Source organism: Varanus komodoensis, unplaced genomic scaffold, assembly GCF_004798865.1.
Source record: "Varanus komodoensis strain SLA01 unplaced genomic scaffold, ASM479886v1 scaffold1, whole genome shotgun sequence".
Classification (NCBI taxonomy): domain Eukaryota; kingdom Metazoa; phylum Chordata; class Lepidosauria; order Squamata; family Varanidae; genus Varanus; species Varanus komodoensis.
The window spans coordinates 42,174,190-42,195,327 of NW_025335268.1; the positions used below are offsets into that span (position 1 = coordinate 42,174,190).

Here is a 21,138-nt window from a genome sequence, read left to right on the forward strand (position 1 = left end):
TTTCCTCATTTTTACAAACACTAATTCATTTTCCCAGCTAAAAAAGCTTTCTAAAGAACAGAAGTGAAACTGCAGCATCCCAGCTTCATTTACAGAACCTGTAAATATAAACTATTCTAATAAGACTTCTCCCAAAACAGCCACCTGCATGACGCACATGTTAGAATGAGGCCAATGGAATTCCAGATAAAAATGTTAGATGATATGCCCTATAAATGCTTCACATATACATATAAGACATTGCACTAATCAGCCCTTTACCTATTTGCAAAAGATGAATGAGCACAGAAAACCTGCTTTCTATATGTATGTCTTCCTCCTCATTTTATCCAGAAAACAAACAAACAAACAAACAAACCATGCTATCATTGTGCCAAAGCATAATCTTTTGACTCACACTTTTGGAAAGCATCTCAACATTTAGCAGAATATGCTGCAGAGGGAAGGAGGAAGGGAGAGACTGAAGGAATGTAAAGATGCAGGCAAAAATCCAGTGAGAAGAAAACAACAGCATTTTATCTGAAGACACATAAATGAAACTTAAAATTGACATTATAAATCCTTTGTGCAGGCACCCTAAATTATAAGATTACATCGAAACTCAACAGATTTAGGTAACACTGGCAGATTATATTCCCAGATCTGTGTGATTCCAGAGCTGACCCAGTTCTACATTTGTTCAGTCCCCCATCAATGCTCTAAAATTGTTCATAAAAATTTCAAGCTGGATGATGTTACATGCAGTATGAAACACTTATTGCACCTGCAGGTATATCTGCACTATCTCAAGACCTGTTTGATGTCCACATGTGAATGAAAGTGTGAGTAGAAGCAACCGCTGAAAATCAGGCATTAGGCAACTTCCATGAGTAGATTATCCCCTTCTCCCTCACTCGCCTGCATCCAGCAGGTTCCCCCAACTTTCAGGATGCCTTTTCAAGAACTCAGTGGCGGCCATTGGGATGGGAAGTCATATCTCATGAGTCCTATTCCATGGACTTTTCTCTGGATCCAACTCCAGGACAATCCATATCTGGTAGGTCTAATTAGCAGAAGGAATGGATGTGATCTTGGTCCCCAACAAGACATAGCCCATTGGTTTGCCCAAATCAAGTCCACTGTATAGATCGCTGTGATTAAAATATTTTAATTAATACCCACAAGCCTGAAATAATTTCATTAGCAAAATCATGATGTAAGGTAGAATATAACCTTTTCCTCATGGCAATTATTTGAAGGTCATTTCCAGGGACAAAAAATATTGTGTAGAATAAAGCACTTGGAAATGTTGCAACCAAACCTGTGCTTCAGTGAGAATGGAAGCAGGACAATATGTGGTCTGTCATTAACACACATATTCTCGGTACACCACCTCAAACAATCGTTTAATATTATCGCCAAGGCTACCTAATGGTGCTGTCAGCACAAGCTAAATCTCCTTTTACTCTACATCATGATAATCATCTCCTAAGACCTGTAAGCTACCATCTAACCAAGGCTTAAAGCCAGAGCAGAGAGCCAAATACTGAGGTGCAGATGTAAACTGAAAATAGAGAAATTCACGTGGCTTGAGCAAGCAAAAAAGGGCGAGAGAGTTTCAGAACATGTTGATCAGTGATGTAGGAGAAGCACACATGCATTGTGGTGTTGCAGTCAGACAAGGCGTGCCAGGGAAGAAGTATCTGGGGTTTTTGGCTAACTGAAGGTAAGCAAGCACACAGGGCAGGATGAAGCTAATCATTGTGTCCTGGTTGTACTTTTCATAGAACACTCCCATTAAGCTGCAGCTCTCATCTCTCTCAGTACGGCTCCTAAGCACCGAGGACTCTGATATCAGGGACACTGCATCTCCTTAGTTCACTATTCTCGTAACATAATTGGAAAGGCATTAATCTATCCCAAGCCACATGGTGAGTCAAAACGTTATTTCTCATCCTAACAGAAAGCAATAAATAGTCTTGTGGTATCTCTGTTCTTGTTGCGGCAACAGACTATGATGGCAACCCCTCTGGAAATTTTCACTCTAATGTAATCTAGATATATCAAAATATTTGGATTGCCCATAACAGAAGCCGCACATTTATTCTTTCAAAAACTGATTGGAAAAACCCTTAGTCAAACACACAGAACTCAATACAGTTGTGACCTCTTTGCAAAGGGATCTTTTATCCAGTGGATGCCTTTGTTAATGGAAGAGACATAAGGATATTTGTGCTGATTCCTTTTTCTGTGTGCAGCCCCCAAAGATTTAATTCAGTCAGTTGGAGACTCCTCCCTCTAAGAACAACCAGAGAGAAGTGTGCGGGCTGTAAGGAATGCCTTATGAAACACTTAAGCCCATAATTGCACTATTTAAAAATGTACATCAGAAAAACAGCATCAACTGAAAAGAAAACTGAAATTAAGGTTTAAAGAAAAAATAATATTTGTTAATCCTGATCTTTTTTTTACCAGTCTTCTAAAAAATAACAATTTCAGGAATGCATATTATAATATGCATAGTCATGCATATAGAACACTAAATGCTGTTAGACAAATTGTGTTCTTGAGATGTTTCAGCTTGAAGATAGTATTTACTTCAGGGTGGAATTAGCTACATAAGTGCATATGCTGATTACAAACATACTTTGTTAAGAAAATGAGAGAATAAATGAAATGGTCTGATTTGTGTGTGCTTGCTGAAAATCCTGAATCTGGTTCCTTAGATATAAATTATCTGTATCCTGTTCTGTAAGGTGGGATAAATTTGAGAATGAAGAAATCCCACTGACCCATTACTTTTCATTTTTCTGTTCCTACATGGTACATATTTTGGAACAGAGGAGAATATTCTGAGATACTCTGAATGCAGTTATATTTGCCTCATGACCTCATTGTTTATGCAGAAGAATTAACGAGGTATAACCAACCGAATGAATAAATAAAGTATGATAATTCTTTCTCTTATGAATGGATCTTGATTTCCTTCCATTATAGGGATTCTTAGCTGCTTGTCCTTCCATTTGTTCAAAGAATGGAAATTGTGCAGCTACATGAGCTTCCTATTTTTTTAATGAGTTCCAGGGCAGTTTTTCAAAGCTGTGTCTGAAAGTGCGGACCAACAAAAAGAAAGCATATAAAGGAAACATAGGGAAACAGCAATCTAGCCAAAGATGAGGACATTCAAGGACGCAGAGAGCCAAACATGTCAATCACAGGTTGCTATAGTGCCAAAAAATTAAAACAATCTATTTTTGTATTGTTAACCGTGTTCAGTGAAAACCATTTGAGACTTTCAAGGTCCTCTTTTGCCTTTACTGGACATGCTGCTCTCCCTGCATCCAGGTGAAATAACCTGTGCACTGGCATAAAAGCCAATCCTATATGAACTACTAAGATTTATTATTGGAGCTGCATTGTATTTTTTATATAGTAATGTCATTCCCAGAAAAATGAACTGCACATTGATATGGCAATGAAAATATGCAGGTATCCATGGCTACTGTTGTGATCTCAGTAACATCATTTGTACAGCTGTGAATATTTGTAACATTCCCAGTTAAGTCACAGCTATAATATTAAGGAAATGACTAGTAAACTCTGGTGTCTTATCAAAAAGGGGTATTTTCCAGAATAGATCCAGTTTTTTTCTTTCTGAAAATCAGTGCTATCATAGATCTTCATTATTCATTCCCCCTACTACCGCCATGAACAGATGAGAAGCAACATGTGCACACATGAGTGCGCGCGCACACGAACACTTCATGTGTTCCATGGAAATCAGAGACAAATGACTGTATATTGTAATGCTGATTTAATGATCAAAAGAACAGTCAAATAGATCTAATTTCCTCAAGAGATATGCCAGTTATAGTTATATTCTATTTTCTAATTCCCTTTTCGCTAGTTTTGAAAAGCTAGTAAGCATTCCATACAATATTTTTAAGTTTAACCCCAGATTCCAAATCCTGGCAAAGATGGGAGCCTTTGGGACACATCATAATATTTATCTGTGCCTAAGGCTGTTTCCAATTTGCAAACCATGGTTTGTAAGCTGTGCTATATCTACTCTGCATCACTGCAGAATGCAGCCCTCATTTCCTTCCATAAATAGGAAAGTGTTATTTGAAGTTCATCTGTAGATTCCGTAATCTGGACTGAAATATAGGCTTGGTTTGCACATCACACTAAGCCAAAGTGGGTTGTCAGTATGGATGGTTCAGCATGATGCCCAGACTGTTACTGGCAAACAAGCTACCCTTAGAACCAATTGTTTTAATAGGGCTGGTTAGAGCAGCTAGTTCTCTGGAGGATTGTCTTTATATCTGAACGTATCAAAATCACTTCTGTGTGGGTTGTTCAAAACAGTGAGAGAATCACCTGGCAGGAATGGCAAAAACCCTGCCAGCTACTCCTCATAGCCAGCAAGGTTTTTCCAACTCTGTTACATTGTGAAACAACACTAGTAAATGTAACTCTTCTACTTTGTCACTTCCTTACGCAGCATCATTCCCTCTCCCCGCTGCCCACAACCCACTTTGGGAACCTTTGCAAAATATAACATTTCCCCCAGTGTTTGGATAGAGTTATGCAAATTTAACAGTCTTTTTTCCACCTTTGGGGAGATTTGTGCAGATTTTTTTCCTCCTTCAAGTCGGTTTGCACAAATTTAACTATTTAAAAACACTTTCAAGGAGGTTTGTTGAAACCCACTGAAGCACAGTAGCTACTCCAATTTAGTGCAGTAACTAAAGCAGAGTAGGTACTCCATTTTATCAGATTTCTGCAAATCTCCCAGCAAGTAAATAAATCTACATTTCCACACATCTCCTTGAAAATGGAAAAAATAAACAAACAAGCCAACCTAAAACCCAAGTTAAATCTGTGCAAATCTTCCCAAAGGTGGAAAAACTATTCTACAAAGAAACCTCTACTCCACTAATTAGTGCAATTGTTTCCTGAAACACTGCTCATCAGTGGAGTAGCAGAGCAGAAGGGGAGATAGTGATACTAAGGCCCATGGGACATGTACTGGGAATAGATGGGACAACTAAGGGGGAAACAAGTCATGGCAAGTTGCAGAGCTCCTGATCATGTCAGGAATAATGTGCACCAGCAAGCAGCAACCACCGACCATAATTTATTTTCAGGGTAGCTTACTGTAACATATGAACTCACCCACAAACTCTATATTCCCTCCAAAATGTAAGAACTCAAGGCCAGTTCTTAGATTTATAAAATGGGAATGATGCTGATTTACCCCCATTTTGATCTGCTGCTGTTTGTGAAGTCTTGATCTTACATGCTCTGGAACCAGAATATCTATACATGGCATGTATCATTGGTGCATCATAAATAATAGTACAGTAGTGCCTAATTGCTTTAGTTTTGTTCTAAAGACTTTAGCATACCTAAAGCACTTTGATTTTTTACCTGTTTTCTTTGAACAGATTCCCCTATGGCCTATGCCATATTGGATTGGATTTGGTTCATTTTAAAAAGTGGTTGCCATGTGGCAGTGAGATGCAGAAAATGTTTCTGTTCAAGAAACTGAGTTAGTTTCAAATACATCTGCATCCTTGGCATTTAAATGTTTAAACATTGTATACTTGCACAGAATTTTAACAATCAGATAATGGGGGACAAACTGACTCAAAGCCTCAGAGACTAGAAGATGTACTGAACACATAAGAATACGTAATATGAAATAGTTTTATAGATTAGGAATATAGTACTTATATTCACTTTAAGTTCAGAATGTACAGCTGCAGAAAAAGGAAAACTTTTTTGGAATAAATGATTACCCTTCATGATAACTTTAACAGGCGATCTAATGAAAAAGCAAACATTAGATGCCTGGTTGGGCTAAATGAAAGGTCAGACATTCAGTACTCGCTATATACTTTTAAACAGTTCTTTCCTGCGTTTACCCAGTGATGTACAGCACTTATAATTAGCATCCTGGGGTTTTCTGGCCCTCTCCAGCTGACTGCTATTATCACCACCTCATTTTAGTACCTGGTTTTCTCTTGTTTGATCTTTTCCTGAAACTAAACTGATTTGACATAGGCATGTCTTAATGCAAGCACAGGTCTTTCTCACCCTGCTTCTATTCATTCAGAAGATCCTGAAATCAGTCCTTGGCATCTTCAGGTAGGCCTGGGAAAACCTCCTGTCTAAAACTCAAGAAAGCTCGTGTCAGTCTGTGTAGACTAACCTGTTTGAATTCAGTGCCCTCTAGATGTTTGGGACTTCAACTCTCATCAGTCTCAGCCAGGGTAAAAGGACAGGAATGACAGGAGTTAACATCTGAAAAATCTGCAAGGTACCTGGCTTGGGTAGGATAGTGCAGATTATACTGACTTAGGTGGACCATACCTTGACTTGGTATGAAGCCACTTCTTATGTTCCTGATATACTATCCATCATTTCAAAAGGCTTTCTGTTCTACTAGGGTGCTGTAACTGCCACATATGAGAAGTCACCGGCTTCTCAATATCTCCAGACAACAAATAGGAGAAGCCTAGTGGTTTTCCTGCAAGTAAAACTGAACATCTCCAAGATTCAAAACCTCTACTCATCCTTACAGGAAGCTGAGGGACTCTGTTTTGAAAAGGTGCATTTGCAGGGAAGCCAGTTAGCTTTGTCAGCCATTACTGTATCCCTCCATCCTCTAACCAAGGATATTGCCTTACTGGATTGTTATTTCTGATTACTACCAATAAAACATTGCAGTATGGTGATTAGGAAAACCTTTGTTTTTCCCCTACTAAAAAATTTGCTATGACTGAAGTAGCAAAACTACAGCTTCTTTTTCCTCAGAAGTATTATAGCTATTTTATCTCATTATTATCCTTATTCTTACATTACATTTCTATACCGCCTATAACCTAAGCTCTCTGCATGGTTCACAACATTTAAGTCACCCATCCAGATTTCAACCAGGCCTCACCCTGCTATCTCATCTCTCATAATTGCCCCTTAACAGTCCAGAAGAGCCCACAAGAATTTGTTTGGATAAGATTAAGTAGATTTGGATTTGTAGTAAATGCATTAAAGTTCAAGAGAACCTAAAATAGCCAGAACCTGACAAACCGGCAAATTATACTAATTATATTTGTTTGTACAGGAAGTACAAATAATGATGCAATTAAAAAGCTCCATATCATTGTTAGGCCCCTTTTTATGTATCAACATTACAGGAAAGACAGACTAACTTACAGTGCTGGATCCCATATCTGTATTAAAAAGCATTTGCATTAGAAAGCTATGAACCAGCCAATATGAACCAGCCCTATTCAGTTCACTGTGCTAATTCAAATTAAGTTAATTAACATCATGTGACCTTTTGATTTTTTTTTTTTTGAACCACCCTCTTAAGAATTTGAGTACCACACTGCTGTTTCACTGGAGAAATGGTTTAGGAATGGTCTATACTGGACAGTATTCTTTCTGCTGGTCTCTGATTACTAAAGCAATTACAACATATATATGTTACTCCTTTATATGTATTCTTCCTTTATATCAGTTAATGCAGGATTGATAGATCTACCTTTCTACCTTTATCAAAAGCATGTAGAGAATTAATTAATCCTATGCATGAAGCAACCAAAAGTAGGCTTTTGAAATCAGTTTAAAGGTGAAAAGTATCTCTTTGCTTGGCTTGACATAGCGGGCAAGTTGCACTAACCCAACTTGCAGAAAAGTCATGGTGAGTTAGTTCTTTGCAGAAAAATGCATGCTGTGCCTGGCAGATGACTGGCCCCGCTATGGCTTGTTCTCCACTCTTCCCCTCAATCTTTCAGATCGTATCCCAGTGTCCTTTACAGCAGAACCCATCTTGTCTCCCTGTTCTATTCACTAGCCTCTTTTTGTTCACCACAGTTTATTGTATTTAATTATCAGAGCCTCAAAAATGTACAGTTAGTCTTTCAGCCCTACATTGTGATGGTTGCATTTCCCTTTTTGTTTTGATCAATACTTTTTTGAGGTGTGCAAGCATAAACTTCAGCAGTCTTATCTAAGCAATATATTCAACTGTCAAAAGGAATGAAGTGCTGTTTGCAGTGTATATAGAACCGGAGAAGGCAAGACTGCATATGTGTTAATCTGGACACAGCTGCTGAGCTTGCAATTGAAAAGGGAAAAAAAAGTAGGTGCACTGAAAAAGGGGTGGCAAAATTTCGCAGGTGATAAATGGAGGAGAAAGATACACAGTTTCATGGCTGCAAAGTAAATGGAGTAGAAACTTGCATTATATTTCCTCCACCCTATTAATGTCTCAGCCATGAAATCTGCAGAAAAATTCCCAGTTAAAAAGGTATACATACATTTTCTAGACTGTTTAGAAAAAAATGGCATTGGGGATGGAACAAATGGGGTGCTAAGATTAGCGAGAGTCCCCTCCCCCATGTCCCTACTCAGTCCATCCCATTCAATTAACTTCTCCACACTTGTTAAAGAACAGCCTGGGAACTACTGAGTGCTCTGAAAAGGGGCCACGGGAAGGGTATCTTCCCGTTTTGAAGTAACTCATGCTCTGGGATAGTGCAAGAAATGTGGAGGGTACTCAGTACTGTCAGTCTGACACTTGAAATCAAAAGGATTACATTACAAAGAAGAGGGTCTGTTGGCATCCCTTTCAGTGAAAGCACTTCCTTTTCTCTATCAGGGATTTTCAATCAACAACTCAGCTAATTAGCTTATATGCAGTTTCACCTTGCCAAATTCCATCTATGTTACCAACTGCACTTTGCACCATTTGGCTGCTAATACATAAAAGGACATCAACCAGTAAAAGCCAAAAGTGTGTACTGAAACACCAAATGGTAATGGCAAAACATTACAAATAGAACTGTGCACATTTCTGGAGCTACAAAAGGGGGTGATGGGAAGCTAGTGAAGATCACTCCTAAGTGCCACTTTGGCACCGGTGGAGAGGTTGCCACTGGTGGCAGCACAGGTGAGATTGCAAAGACCAGCAACAGGTTTCTTCAGTATTTCCCTAGTAGCTCATTAGCCACTCCCTGCAACACACTATGGAACTGATCTCCTGGGTTGATCGTTGAGTGTTTAACAACCTCTAGAACAAACTGAGTGTTGTCATCATAGTGTCTTGTTGCCCAAAAATAAGTCAACCTGTGGGTCTAACTTTGAATAGCAAAATAACACACTGTGGCTAGTTATCATGCTGGGTGGTGGTGTCATGCAAAGTCAGTTGTACTCTAAAAGTATGTCAGTTTTCTTGCAGTTGTTCCTACAGAAGACATAAAGTAGGGAATAAGCCTTTTCAACCTGCAAAGGTTTTGGAAGACACCCCCTTATCAGTGGCCATGTGGTTGATGTAGACCAGTATTTGTGGAAGACACAATTCTGGGGAGCCTGGAGTAAATACATACTGAAAGCAGAAGTTAACACAGAAGAGTAAAGCAGATTCAGTCATAAGAATCAGGCAAATTGACAGAAGCTGGCCCATTCATCACTTTTATTTAACCTATTTTGTGCCCCCTGCCTAGCAGGAGCAAAACAAATTATGCAACATCTCCACTGTTTGCATATGCTGTTGGCAAGTCAATTTTTAGTGCATAATATTCACTTTTTAATGCATGATACTAAGGCTTGCAAGGCTGGAAGCAGAAGCTTACTTACACAGACATCTGTCATAGGTATCCTCAAAATTAGGCATTCACTTGCACTCTTAACTTCCTGGCCCACTTCAAGATATGCAGACAACCATTTCTTTACCCTATGCATGGAACTACTCAGTATGCCAAGAGATGGAATCGGAAAGTGCTGAGGGTCATAACTGCATTCTGACTGACTTCTCAAGAAAGACCAGTGTCACCTCCTCCTGTATGTACCTGTAGATCTGCACTGCGGCTTCGGCACGGGCTTAAATGACTTCTTTATTTGACTGTAATGGCATGCTTCTTTCCAAGTACAAAAAGATCTTTACAAAAATCAGAAGGGGAAATTTTCTAATTCTCCATCACTCTAGACAAGCCTAAGTTAATTTCCATATTGTTCCTTTATTAAATATTCTTTTTATTCTGCTAAGGACAGTGGTAGGTGCAGGAAAAGGGATTTCTGGACACTGCATTTTTGCATATGTCTTCAATTGAAGGAAATGCTGCCTGCCAAGCTTACACCAAGCAGATCATAGGTTTGTGGGAAAAATACTAGCAACATTACCACCAACAAAATTATAAAAGTGGTGGAATCCAGTTGCTATGGCAGCAAATTAAACAAATAAATGAGATACCATGGAATGCTTTAAAAATATATTTGTGGTCTGATTAAGTCATATTTGCCACATTTGTGAATTTTAAATAGGCAGGTTTTAGCTTACTAAGCAGGATTCAAGGAGTGCAAAGGAGAACATTTCTTCTTTGTAATAATTCCTTTGTAATTTTATCTGAAAGTTCACCAAGGAAGGTGTCTGGAGACAACACAGTGCTGTTTGCAATGAGTGCTAAAGTTAATTACATAGAAGGCTATCTTTTTTCTTTAAAGAGACATTTAAAAATTGAATGAAGAAAGATACCACTCCTCCATAATACCTCCAAGATGTGTAAAATTTCTGAGTAGTAGAAGTAAAATGTGCTAAGCACTTTTGCTAAGCACTATTTCAAAAATGCTCTTTTTATCAAGTCTCTGCGGATTGTTTCCTTTTCCACTTCCTGTGAGCACAAAAGAGAAAAAAGGAAGGGGTGGAGTGAGACCAAGAGAGAAAGATCTCTGCAGAGCTGCAAAGTTTACACCACCACACAAACTTTAGATTTGGCTCTATGCACTTTAACTTCTCCTATAACCATTAGTCATAACCACTTTTAGACAGCATGGACTAATTCATGACTGAGACTGACTTAGGGGAAGAGCTTGAAACAAGTTGGGTCTCCAATCTACAGAAGAAATATTTTAAAGTATAAAATGTTTACAACAACTGGCTATGATGGATGGGGTTGGAGAAAAGTGAAATCCAGCAATCCCCAACTCTGTTAAAGAAAGAGTCAAACAGTTGTGAACACCTGATCTGCAACTCAAAAGCAGTGGTTATGTTATGAAGCACTGAACCACTGGTTTGTACTGATGAGAATAAGCCAGAGTGAGCCTTGAGTTCGTATGCATCCCTTTCTCTTCTCTGGTGCAGCTGCAAAATCAGAAGCATTTGCTTCAATTTTTTATTAAATGTAACTAAAGTGAATGTTTAGGAACACTAAACTGTGATCAATCCTAACTATGGCTTGTTAAATAAGCCAGCATAATCTATGGTTTGAAGGTAAGTTATTCCAATCTTGCAACATCAACACATCCATTATTTAATCTAGCTATTCTTAAGGTTAAGTTTCAGTGTAGTTGTAAACTGTCCCAAGATGTAGAGAAAAGTTTTAAATGAAATAAATAAACAAATAGTTCTCCAACTTGTTTCTGTAAAAGCATATCCTGTTTTTTTTACATAACATACAAAGTTGCTTACAAATACTATTTAAACCAACAAGCACCATTGGTAGAAAATCACAATGTAAGAAAGCAATAATAATACCAAAAGCAATAAAATGATGTAGCTATAACAATAATCAGCAATGTAATAAACAAAATAAAACCAGTAAAACAGTTTTTGCCTGTATCAAAACCCTTTCAGAAAAGCCAGGTTTTCAACTGGTGTACAGTCAGGTCTCTGGGGAGGGTATTCCATGGTGTAAATTCTTTAGCACATTATTGAAAATATATAAGGACAAGTCTCACCGCAGAATAATCAGCATGGCTTCTAAAAAGGGTATGCCCTGTTGCACTCCTCTTTCAGAGTTCTTTGAGTGGGTCAACAAGCATGTGGATAGGAATGTACCAGTAGGCAAAGTGACTTGGGAGTTTCAAAACGCTTCTGACAAAGCTTCTGGCACTCAGCAGGTAAAAAGATAGGCCCTCTTAGAGATAGATAAGTAGTTAACAGGAAGAGCACAGAGTCAGAATAAATAGCAAATTGTCATAATGTAGGGATGTAAGAAATGGGAAAAGGGATTGCAAATGACTTCCAAAGGTGCTTCTCAAAATGGGTGAATGAGAACTAGAGGATACAATATAAGCAAGTAGGCACACCCACTGCCTGTGGTGAGACTGTAGTGCCCCAACCCCCATGTATGCAATAAGTAAATGTATTAAAAATATGAGAAGTGACCAGGAATTCTGGTGTAAAGCCAAAGAACTGTCACTCCAGTACTTTCTTATGTCCATGGGAAATTAACACTGCCATACAGTAAATATAATAACGATCCTCATACACTTTCTGGAAAAATACCTAAAATAAATAGCCTAAAGTATTACTGCTTAAGTTCTTACCACACAGAAATCAATAGAAAATTTGGCTTCACTCATGACAGAATTGTCTATTCGGCACATCATATAGCTTTGCTATATTCAATTTAGTTTAAATCATTTTCAGTGAAGATGCACTAGAGACTTGGTACTTTCTTTGGCATTATATCAAGGCTTGACCTGATTTATCAGCTATGCAAGGCTCAATAACCATTAAGCATAACATCAGGGCAGATATTAACTGCTAAGCTGGATGTATCACACTCTCTGGAATCTTAGTTTCTTCCTTAGATAAATAGTTGAAAATGCTGGTATAAAACATGTACAAAATGTTTAATACACACCCTTCTGTATACAACATGATCGTGTGTCCTTTTAAGTGCTTGTATTTACATTTGTTTTAATTTCAACCAAGAGTTTCAAGGGTTATCATGCTCCTTTAGTGGGGGGACAGTCATAAAATGAATAATCATATAAACTATAAATAAGGTATCAAAAATAAGGCTGGCAGATCATTACTGTAATTTTCAAGTTTCCAGTTCTGCAAAAGAGGTCCATGCATCCACAAAAGATTGTTTTTTCGCAGCACACTGCCAACTCATCTTTTCTTAACCACTTCTATCAGAAAAACCTTAATATTGCATCAGTGTAAAATGAAGAGTAACAATATCAGTAACAAAGAACAAAATCCTATGCATTTCTTACAGTTCTTGATCTGCAAATAAAGCAATGATGACAAAAAACTCTTAGAAGAGCAAATAACCATGAAAATGGCAGGAACGTCCAGTAAAAACGTTGCACAAATTACTGACTTGGGTTTGTCAGAGTTAATGGAAGTGGTATAAGCTTACAGCTGAACCATGTGTGCATTAAACTGACTGTTGGGTCTATGCCTTTAGGCTCAAGAAGTTGCATGGAAGGCAGAAAAGAACCCCAATAGCACCTGCCACATCCATTACATTCACCATAGATCTAGCATGACTGAATAGCTACAAGACTAAGCTGGGGATTAGGAAGGCCTTAGAATTTAGACAAGGTTACTTAAAGGCCATTCTAACTGGGGAATGCTGGGAGTTGTAGAACACTTTTCTGTCTAATAATGCACAGGATTGCTTTTCAAGTATTTTATCCACTGTTTGTTGATAGAAGCAGTTCCATCAGCTGACTCAAGGAGGGTAAATTTTCCCTCCCTCCCTTCCTCCCATACCCCCAAACTCTGTTGCAGATTGGGAAACTGTCCAGAACAGATTTTTGGTGGAATGGAGGACTGTGGTGTGGAAGAGACACTAGATTTAATTCTATGTAATCTTAGGCAAGCCAGTATCTCTGTGTGTCAGTTCAGCTCCATACCTGTCATATAACTGATAGTGACCTTTGTTGCAAAGTTTTTGAACTGAAAAATAAGTGAAATATCTGAAATGCTCAGAAATTGCTGTGTAGATGCTTGAAATTCTGTGTGTGACTATTACCTTCCTGCTCTGGTTCTTCTTTTCTCATTTTTTCCACACCTATAAATCCTCCTATATAGATATAGATATATAGTATGGACATCTGGCTACATTGTTTTAAATCAGAAATTTCTCACCAAACATGCAAGACTGCATGGTTGCTAAACTACCTCTTACATTCCTAGGCTATTTCACAAGGTTTTTTTCCTGCAACTTCTCCATTTTGGGAAAATAAATTCCTCATCTTTTTAAAATTAGTGCTGGGACAAGGGAAGGGCTTAGAAATTGCCTGAATACTAAACAGACTAGGGTGTGCTCAACCTAATTGGTGGCAGCCTTTATAAAGAAGGGAATCCCTCCCACACACACACAGTCCATAACAGCTGCTTTATTATAATAAGTCAGATTAGTGGTCCACCTCAGTGCACACTGAGGTTCTGCTGGTTTTCAGACAAGGATCTTCCAAATGGCAATAGTTTTCCAAAGCCTCAGATAGAAAGAGTTTTCTCCCATCAGCAGCTTCCAGATCTTTTTTACTGGAGATGCTGGGGTGAACCTCCTTGCCCTTTCCACTCTGGGGATTCCCCAGAAAGCATCTCCTGCAGATGAGAAACTTGCTTCAGTGGGGTAGGCTGTGTCACAGAGGCTGTGGCAATTATCAAAAATTAGAAAGGTTTTAGTAAGGTCTCTTGGGAGGAAGAATGTCACATTTTGCTGAACCCTGCCCCAGTTCATTTCCCCGGACTAAAGTCTTTGTGCAAAAATATATAATATGAAAAGCCAGTGGACAAAACTTGCATTGTTCACATGTCTTTAACAAGTATGTTAATATTCTTTGAATGCAGACAACCAGAAGGTGGCATCTGTTCCCCAGAACACAGCCATAGAAATGATGCAAAAAGGGAACTCATATATAGGGCTTGTGTCATGGAAGCAGCCATCACTCAATGTCATGAATGTAGGAAACAGCACCCAGGCAGTATCATCAGCTCAGTTAGCACAGCATTCTTAAATATACCAATTCATCAGCAGCAATGAAAACTGAGGTAGGAGGCAATGAAATTCCTCTCATCTTACCTTAGACCAGCTGAAGTCTATTGCAGTTGGGGGATTCTTTCACCCTCCATAATAAGCATCTGGATAGTGCAAAGTTAATCTATCAAGTCAGATCTATTACTACTACTTTTTGTAGGAAATGAACAGCATTTTGGCTGCTCTGTAAGTTCATTTCCAGCTGTCACTGTATCTTTTGGGTAATACTGATTTTAGCACAGTTAACATTGCACTAACATATAAAAACTCATAACAAAGAATTGTCCTGAACACTTAGATCTGAGTTTAAAGTGAATATGGGCTCTATACCTCCACTGTTGTAGAAAAAAATTATCTTAAATTATATAAATTACTTCTCTGTAAACATTTTTGACTTTTTAATGTCATACATACAAGACCAGGGCTAGACAAGCTTTTTTTTGGACCCCTAGAGCATATTTGGCAATTTGAGGAAATGTCCTGGGCAGCACAACAGAATGGTTGTCATGGGAGAGGCACGGCTGATCGCAATGGAGAAAGTGCAAGGGTCTGAAGGCCAACACACTAAGCATCTTTTTTGAACTCTCAGTTTTCAGGGGCAACAGAAACCTCAGTTTTAAAGAGGCCAAACTCTTTTTCTTTTATTCCCTACCCTCACAGTCCCACCAGAGAATTCATTTCCTCATCTCTTCTTCTTTCTCACTTTGGATCACCACCTATACTCCCACCTTCCTGCCCTCTTTCTTTCACCTGCTCAGCGCTCTTAGTCTGTCTCTCTCTCAGAAGCACAAACACCCCTTGTATCCAGCATGCATGTATGTATTCCCACCTGCAGCCACATACCTTCCTTACCTTGCTCACTGCAGGCACATGAAAAGTCACACGTGTTCTTTTTCAGGATCCTCCACAATCCCTTCAGAACTCCATTTTTCTCTTTATCCCTTTCCCCATCTATTCAGACATGCAAGAACAAAATCCTCCTCAATCTGCCCCCCAGCTGCTCTGATAGGGTTATCCCAGTCCCCACTGACTTCCTCCAGCTCTCTCCCCTCTCCACTGGCTTTCTGCCACCTTCCTAGCCCCCATCCACTCTCCCAAGCCCCAGCTGCTCACTTTAGTCCCCCCACCCCAGCTGACCAAACAATAGGTGGCAGACATCCTTTGTTCCCTCTTCCCCTACCTACAGTTACTTGGTAACTGGGTACACTGCAGACGAAAACATATGCACCTTCTCACATCCTGTATTCCTCAAGAATATCTGTGAGCCCCAGTCTTACCCATAAGCATTAATGGGAAATGAAGATGACAGGGGCCAGAGATCTTTGTTTTATTTAGAAGACTTTCCAGATGCCAGTAAGAAAAGTCTTTTTTAAGTTGGAAAGCTGGACAACTCGCTGGGTGCTAGGACAGGTGCCACAGGTCCACTACTGCCTTTGTGGGCCACACTGTCTGCTCCTGCTCTAGACAATGAAATGGCTCTATAAATGATACTCATTTAAGCAAGAAAAATATCTTGGTTATTCTACTTACCATTCCATGATTCAGCCAAGGTGGTATAAAATTATCAAGGATTTTTGGGTAAACTAGTTCTCTGTCATAGATATAGATGCTCCAAAACATTGTTACAACAAACTAGATAAAGAAGGAAACAGAAACACAGATGTCTATTTTAGGAATTTTACATTTAAATGGTAAAATGCATAACTGTTATTCATCAAGAGTTTTCCTTTCCATGCAGGGTATAGTTTAGAGTTTGGATGACTCTTCTCAATGATATACTGCCTGATTATTCTTCCAACAGTCTGGGAGTCACAGAATTTTGCCCCACAAATTGCTCTTGGCCTAAGCACATTTGGCACATAGCAATTTGTGCTACATTGTCTAATGCCTAACAAATCAGCTGCCTGGGTTCATGGTAAGCCAGGCACCCACAGACACTTGGCATAATGTGACAATCACCACAGGTAAATGGGTAAATGGTGGGTTGCTATGTCATGTGTTCCAGTAAAATGTGTAATAGGTTATGGCTTAAAATAGATATATGTAGGCAGTCATCACTATAGAGAAACATGAAGTAAAAGGGGAGAGAGGAAAGCCTCCAAAGAATGGCCCATGCCCATCCAGAAAGTGAAACTATTCTAGCATTTCCCTGCTGCAAAGAGAAGGCACTGATGAGTTTGGGCAGGGAGGGCCCAGAGATATTTGTGGTTTTTCCACTTAAACCGGGTCCAGTGCCCCATTTCCTATGAATGTGGAAGTCCAACTATACATGATCTGACTTACATACAAATTCTTAAAGATGAATTCCTGTTTCCTCAGGACCAGAACTTGTTCATAACCTTCCTGTACAGAATCTAAAGTTAGTAAACTTCAGCTTCCACTAACTGCCAAAGGACCAGGTTAACTTAGCATTTCCATTCAGCTGAATTTATGAATATTCACTGCCACAATCCTGTACCCTGCACAGAAGGAGCAAGGTGGGGGAGTGGTGCCCGCCTCTGCTCCGCAGTGATCCCTCTATGCTAGATGTATCATATCCATGCTGAACTCATTGTCTCTTAGCAGACTTAGTCCTCTAAGGCTTAGAGTCTAAGCTGAGGTCTCTCTGTGCATCCCTGAAGAGTACCAACAGCTGAGTCTTACTTAAACCCTCACATGAAGCTTTGGTCCTTTTTGTAGCAGGTGCAACCACCCACCACTGGAGGTGTGAACTTCAAAGAAGCCTCGTGAAAGGCATTGCAATTGGCCTGCTAAAATGCAGTACACATGACTGCAACACACTAAGTGTAAAGGTGCTACAAGGCAGGAGGGGGAAACTATGCTGCTTTCCTCTAATAGGTGCCTGAACCCTGCTGCCTCATGAGGGTGTAAGAAGGAAGTCTAAGTACTCTGAACATCTCCCAATCCTATAATGGATTGCAAGGTAAAGCACACATCTTAAAAGTTTAATTCAGCCACTTTGTGTGTATAGATTATGGGTTTCCTTTAAGGTAAGGGTCACCTACTGCTTTCCTAACACAGGATTCTGGTTTTATTCAATTAATTATTCTCAATACATATGTGATTATTATTGAAGTTTCTTCCTTTCATCCTCTGGAATTTATGTGCATAATATGCTGATGGTGAGATCCACCACTTTGCAAAGGGGTATGTTTCAAAGTAGAAGGGTTAATAAGTGTTGCACTGATCCTAAAGAAGCACAGTTCTATTACACTGCACATAATTACAGAGGCAGCAGGAATTGTTACCAAGGAATAGCTTCCATTATGCTAAAGTCAAATGCTTGCCAACTGATTTACTTTGTTAAGAAAAGAATGAATTCAATAGAACAGAGATAATCTGAATCTATAAGATAATAAGAAAAAGAAAAATGACTTGGCTCAGAGCAAGAGGGAGGGTAGCTTTATTAAAGGGGAAAGAGGCTATCCAGGGAACACTGGAGCTTGCTAATGCTTGAAATAATTTTTACCTTTAACAAAGGACAATCAACATGTAGTTTACAAAAGATCAAATGTGCCATGCACATGCATATTTCCTGGTGATGCCAACAACCCCTTTTGCATCTGAATCTTATATAGATTTACCATAAAATAATCCTTATTGAGTTTTGTGTACTTTACATTGGAGGGACTGCAGCGCAACAGGGTGCATGCCTTGTATGTGGAAAGTCACAGGCCTAATTGGGCCTAAGGCCCTAGGAAGCCATCATCAATGAGATTCAAGTCTAATCAGTAGACTGGGGGGGGGGGGTTACTGAATGTCCTTCAGCCCATCCATCACATTCAGTTTAAGAAAAGCTTTCAGATGGCACTTTTCAGTGTTGGGTAAGACCAAGGAAGCTGGGTCAAAAATACCAGTATATTATTGTTGGATGCTCTTATTACTAGTGACTAATCATTAGGAATAAGATTCAACTGTTTGCAATGGTGTGGGGGGGGACTGCAAAGCAGCCAGAATACTACAGCATAATCATTACTCAGGGGAAACAGCCCCTAGATGCAGGTGGAAGGTCTCTACATAAAGCCCGGTGGTTTTATTGGGATCCCAGGCAGGGCAACCTTTGGCCCCCAGGTCTGAGGTCCTGCATTATTCAACAGATGGATAATTTGATATAGAATATATGAGGCATTCTCTATGCCTCCCATGTTCCAAGTGCTTCCAAATACACACAGGATTGCAGCCTTAGTTTGGAAAGAGTAATTTGGAAGCTGTGTGAGTGTGTAATAAATAACTTGGAATTGACATTCACTTGAACGTGAAAACCAGCAACAAATGTTTCCTATCTGAAAGCCATTCTAGACAATGTCATATTTTTGTTAAGTTTATACACATGAGGAATTTTGAGTCCAAAGTTCAAAAGTGTTGCTTTTGAGACCAGGACTCCTTTGAGCCTGAAGGATTTAGATCATCTATACTAGTTAGCTGTTTTTGCAACAGATATTCAGACTGTAGAGCCTTAGTTTTCAGTATACTTCTCCATCTGTTAGGTTGACTATAACTTTAGCTTTGAGCCAAGTTATAGATCAGATGCAAGACACTGCAAATAGCTGCAAGCAGTATCTCTTTCTTCTCCTGATATTAACATTGGCTCTACATATATATTTCTCTTTCCTTTGGATGATGTTGGCAATCAACTGAACAAAAAGCTGGAGAACAGAGAAAATGATTCAAGTTTCATGTCTTTCCAAGATATGTCCAATTGAAAGTGGTTGGGATGAGTTTGTTAAATACAACTGGCATATGAAATGTGCACATTAAGAAAGTAACTTCCAGTGCTGTATTTCAAAAAGTAGGTCTGCTATTAATGGATGATACTGAGTTGAGCTGAATGATCACAGAGTGAATCCAACAGAGCTGGCAAGCAAATGAAGTATCTTGTGAAGCAAAGAAAACTTGCTGACTTTGCCAGTGAGGTAAAAGTGACAAAAGATAGAAAGTTCCATCTGTCTCCGAACCAAAGTCAGCCAATGAATGGAAATGGTTCAGCAAAATTGGCTGCAACCATCTGGTGATCCAGGTGGCAAGAACTGTTTAACAAAGGCCCAAGCACAGGTAGGCCTGGGGTATAGAAAGTGTGCCCAAGAGAACCATTCAAATTTTAGCCAATTTCCACTCCAGAAAATTCTGTCTTTATCCCTGTGGTTGCCACACACTTTACTTTTCTTTTAAAAATAAATACACATAGTATTTCAGATCCATGTTCATTTTGGGTTTTATCTTGATAGGATATTAGTGTGTTATAAAAAAATGAGATGTACATAAAATTGAAGAGACCGAATATGGCACACTCACACTTTTCTAAAAAAAAAAAAAAAAAAAAAAAGGCATTCAGAGTAACAGATAAAGTTCTAGCATCTAACTGATACAGTCACAGTGAAGCAAATTGGGAGTCAAAGCAGTCCCTGACCCATGCAACCATTGAACTCAGTAAAACTGCCAGTAAAAAAACAACACACACGCACAAGTTGCATGAGAACTTTGCTTGGGGCCCTCTCTCATAGCTCTTAAGTGGTCCCTACAGACTTATTTTAAATTTTGCCAAAGTTTTTATTGATTTTATTGCTCCTGCCCTATATATGATTTTAGTTGGTAAATTCAGTCTTTTTTGAATTGTTTTGTTTTTAACATATTTACTATAAGCTGCCTTATGAGCTCTTGCCTTTACTAGAAGCATGTTATTGATGTATTGCTGTTTTTCACATTGGACATCCATCAGATTCATGGCTTGATTTGTATTGCATATTGCAGCAAAGTTCTTTTTCATAAGACAATGACTTATATAAACATGCCCAATCACTTGCTGAAATGTGTGAAAGCGTAGCCTTCTGAATGTGCATAAGGCATGAGGTTATAACATTACTGCAGAGTCATGCAAAATTAAAATGCAAAATTTAAATTTGAATTACTGCATCTCTTCTAAACACATAATTCAAAGACAGCTAAATATTATATTTAGATCTATAATCGGGAGCCACCTTTACTACTCACACAGACCACAAATGGTTCATTCAGTTTCTAATCAAGGCTTGGGAAAGATTTGTATTGGCACAACCAACTACCTTGGAATATCCAATCAAATTTCATAGCAGCATGGACAATATTATGAATAATACCCACAAAAGCATTTTTTTCTTCCATTGTGAGAAAATCTTTCCATTTGCCTGTTCCACTTTAAAGCTTTGAAAAGCAATATGACAAACTGTCATCTTACTAAGAATTTAGAATTAGGAACAACCAGACATTTAAGAAGCAGAAGTCATTTTGGTAACAATGCCACAAATTAAAGCAAAAATGAATGAGTAAAAAAGAACAATTATAATCATCCTTTCTGAACTACCTGGAATATAGGTTTAGTTAAATGCCCATG

At 38.8% G+C, this 21,138-nt stretch overlaps 1 protein-coding gene across 4 annotated transcripts in view; it reads right to left on the bottom strand.

The window, feature by feature from the left end:
- The window catches only part of AIG1 (androgen induced 1), a 105,716-nt gene that overhangs the window by 46,357 nt on the left and 38,221 nt on the right, over window positions 1–21,138 (bottom strand). For all 4 annotated transcript variants that reach the window (XR_006414014.1, XM_044423422.1, XM_044423412.1 and 1 more), the window contains exon 3: window positions 16,302–16,403. Coding sequence is in view for 3 of the 4 variants with exons in the window: in XM_044423422.1 (XP_044279357.1) it covers window positions 16,302–16,403 (102 nt within the window). In the remaining variant the exon portion in view is untranslated. The remainder of the gene's footprint in view (window positions 1–16,301; window positions 16,404–21,138) is intronic.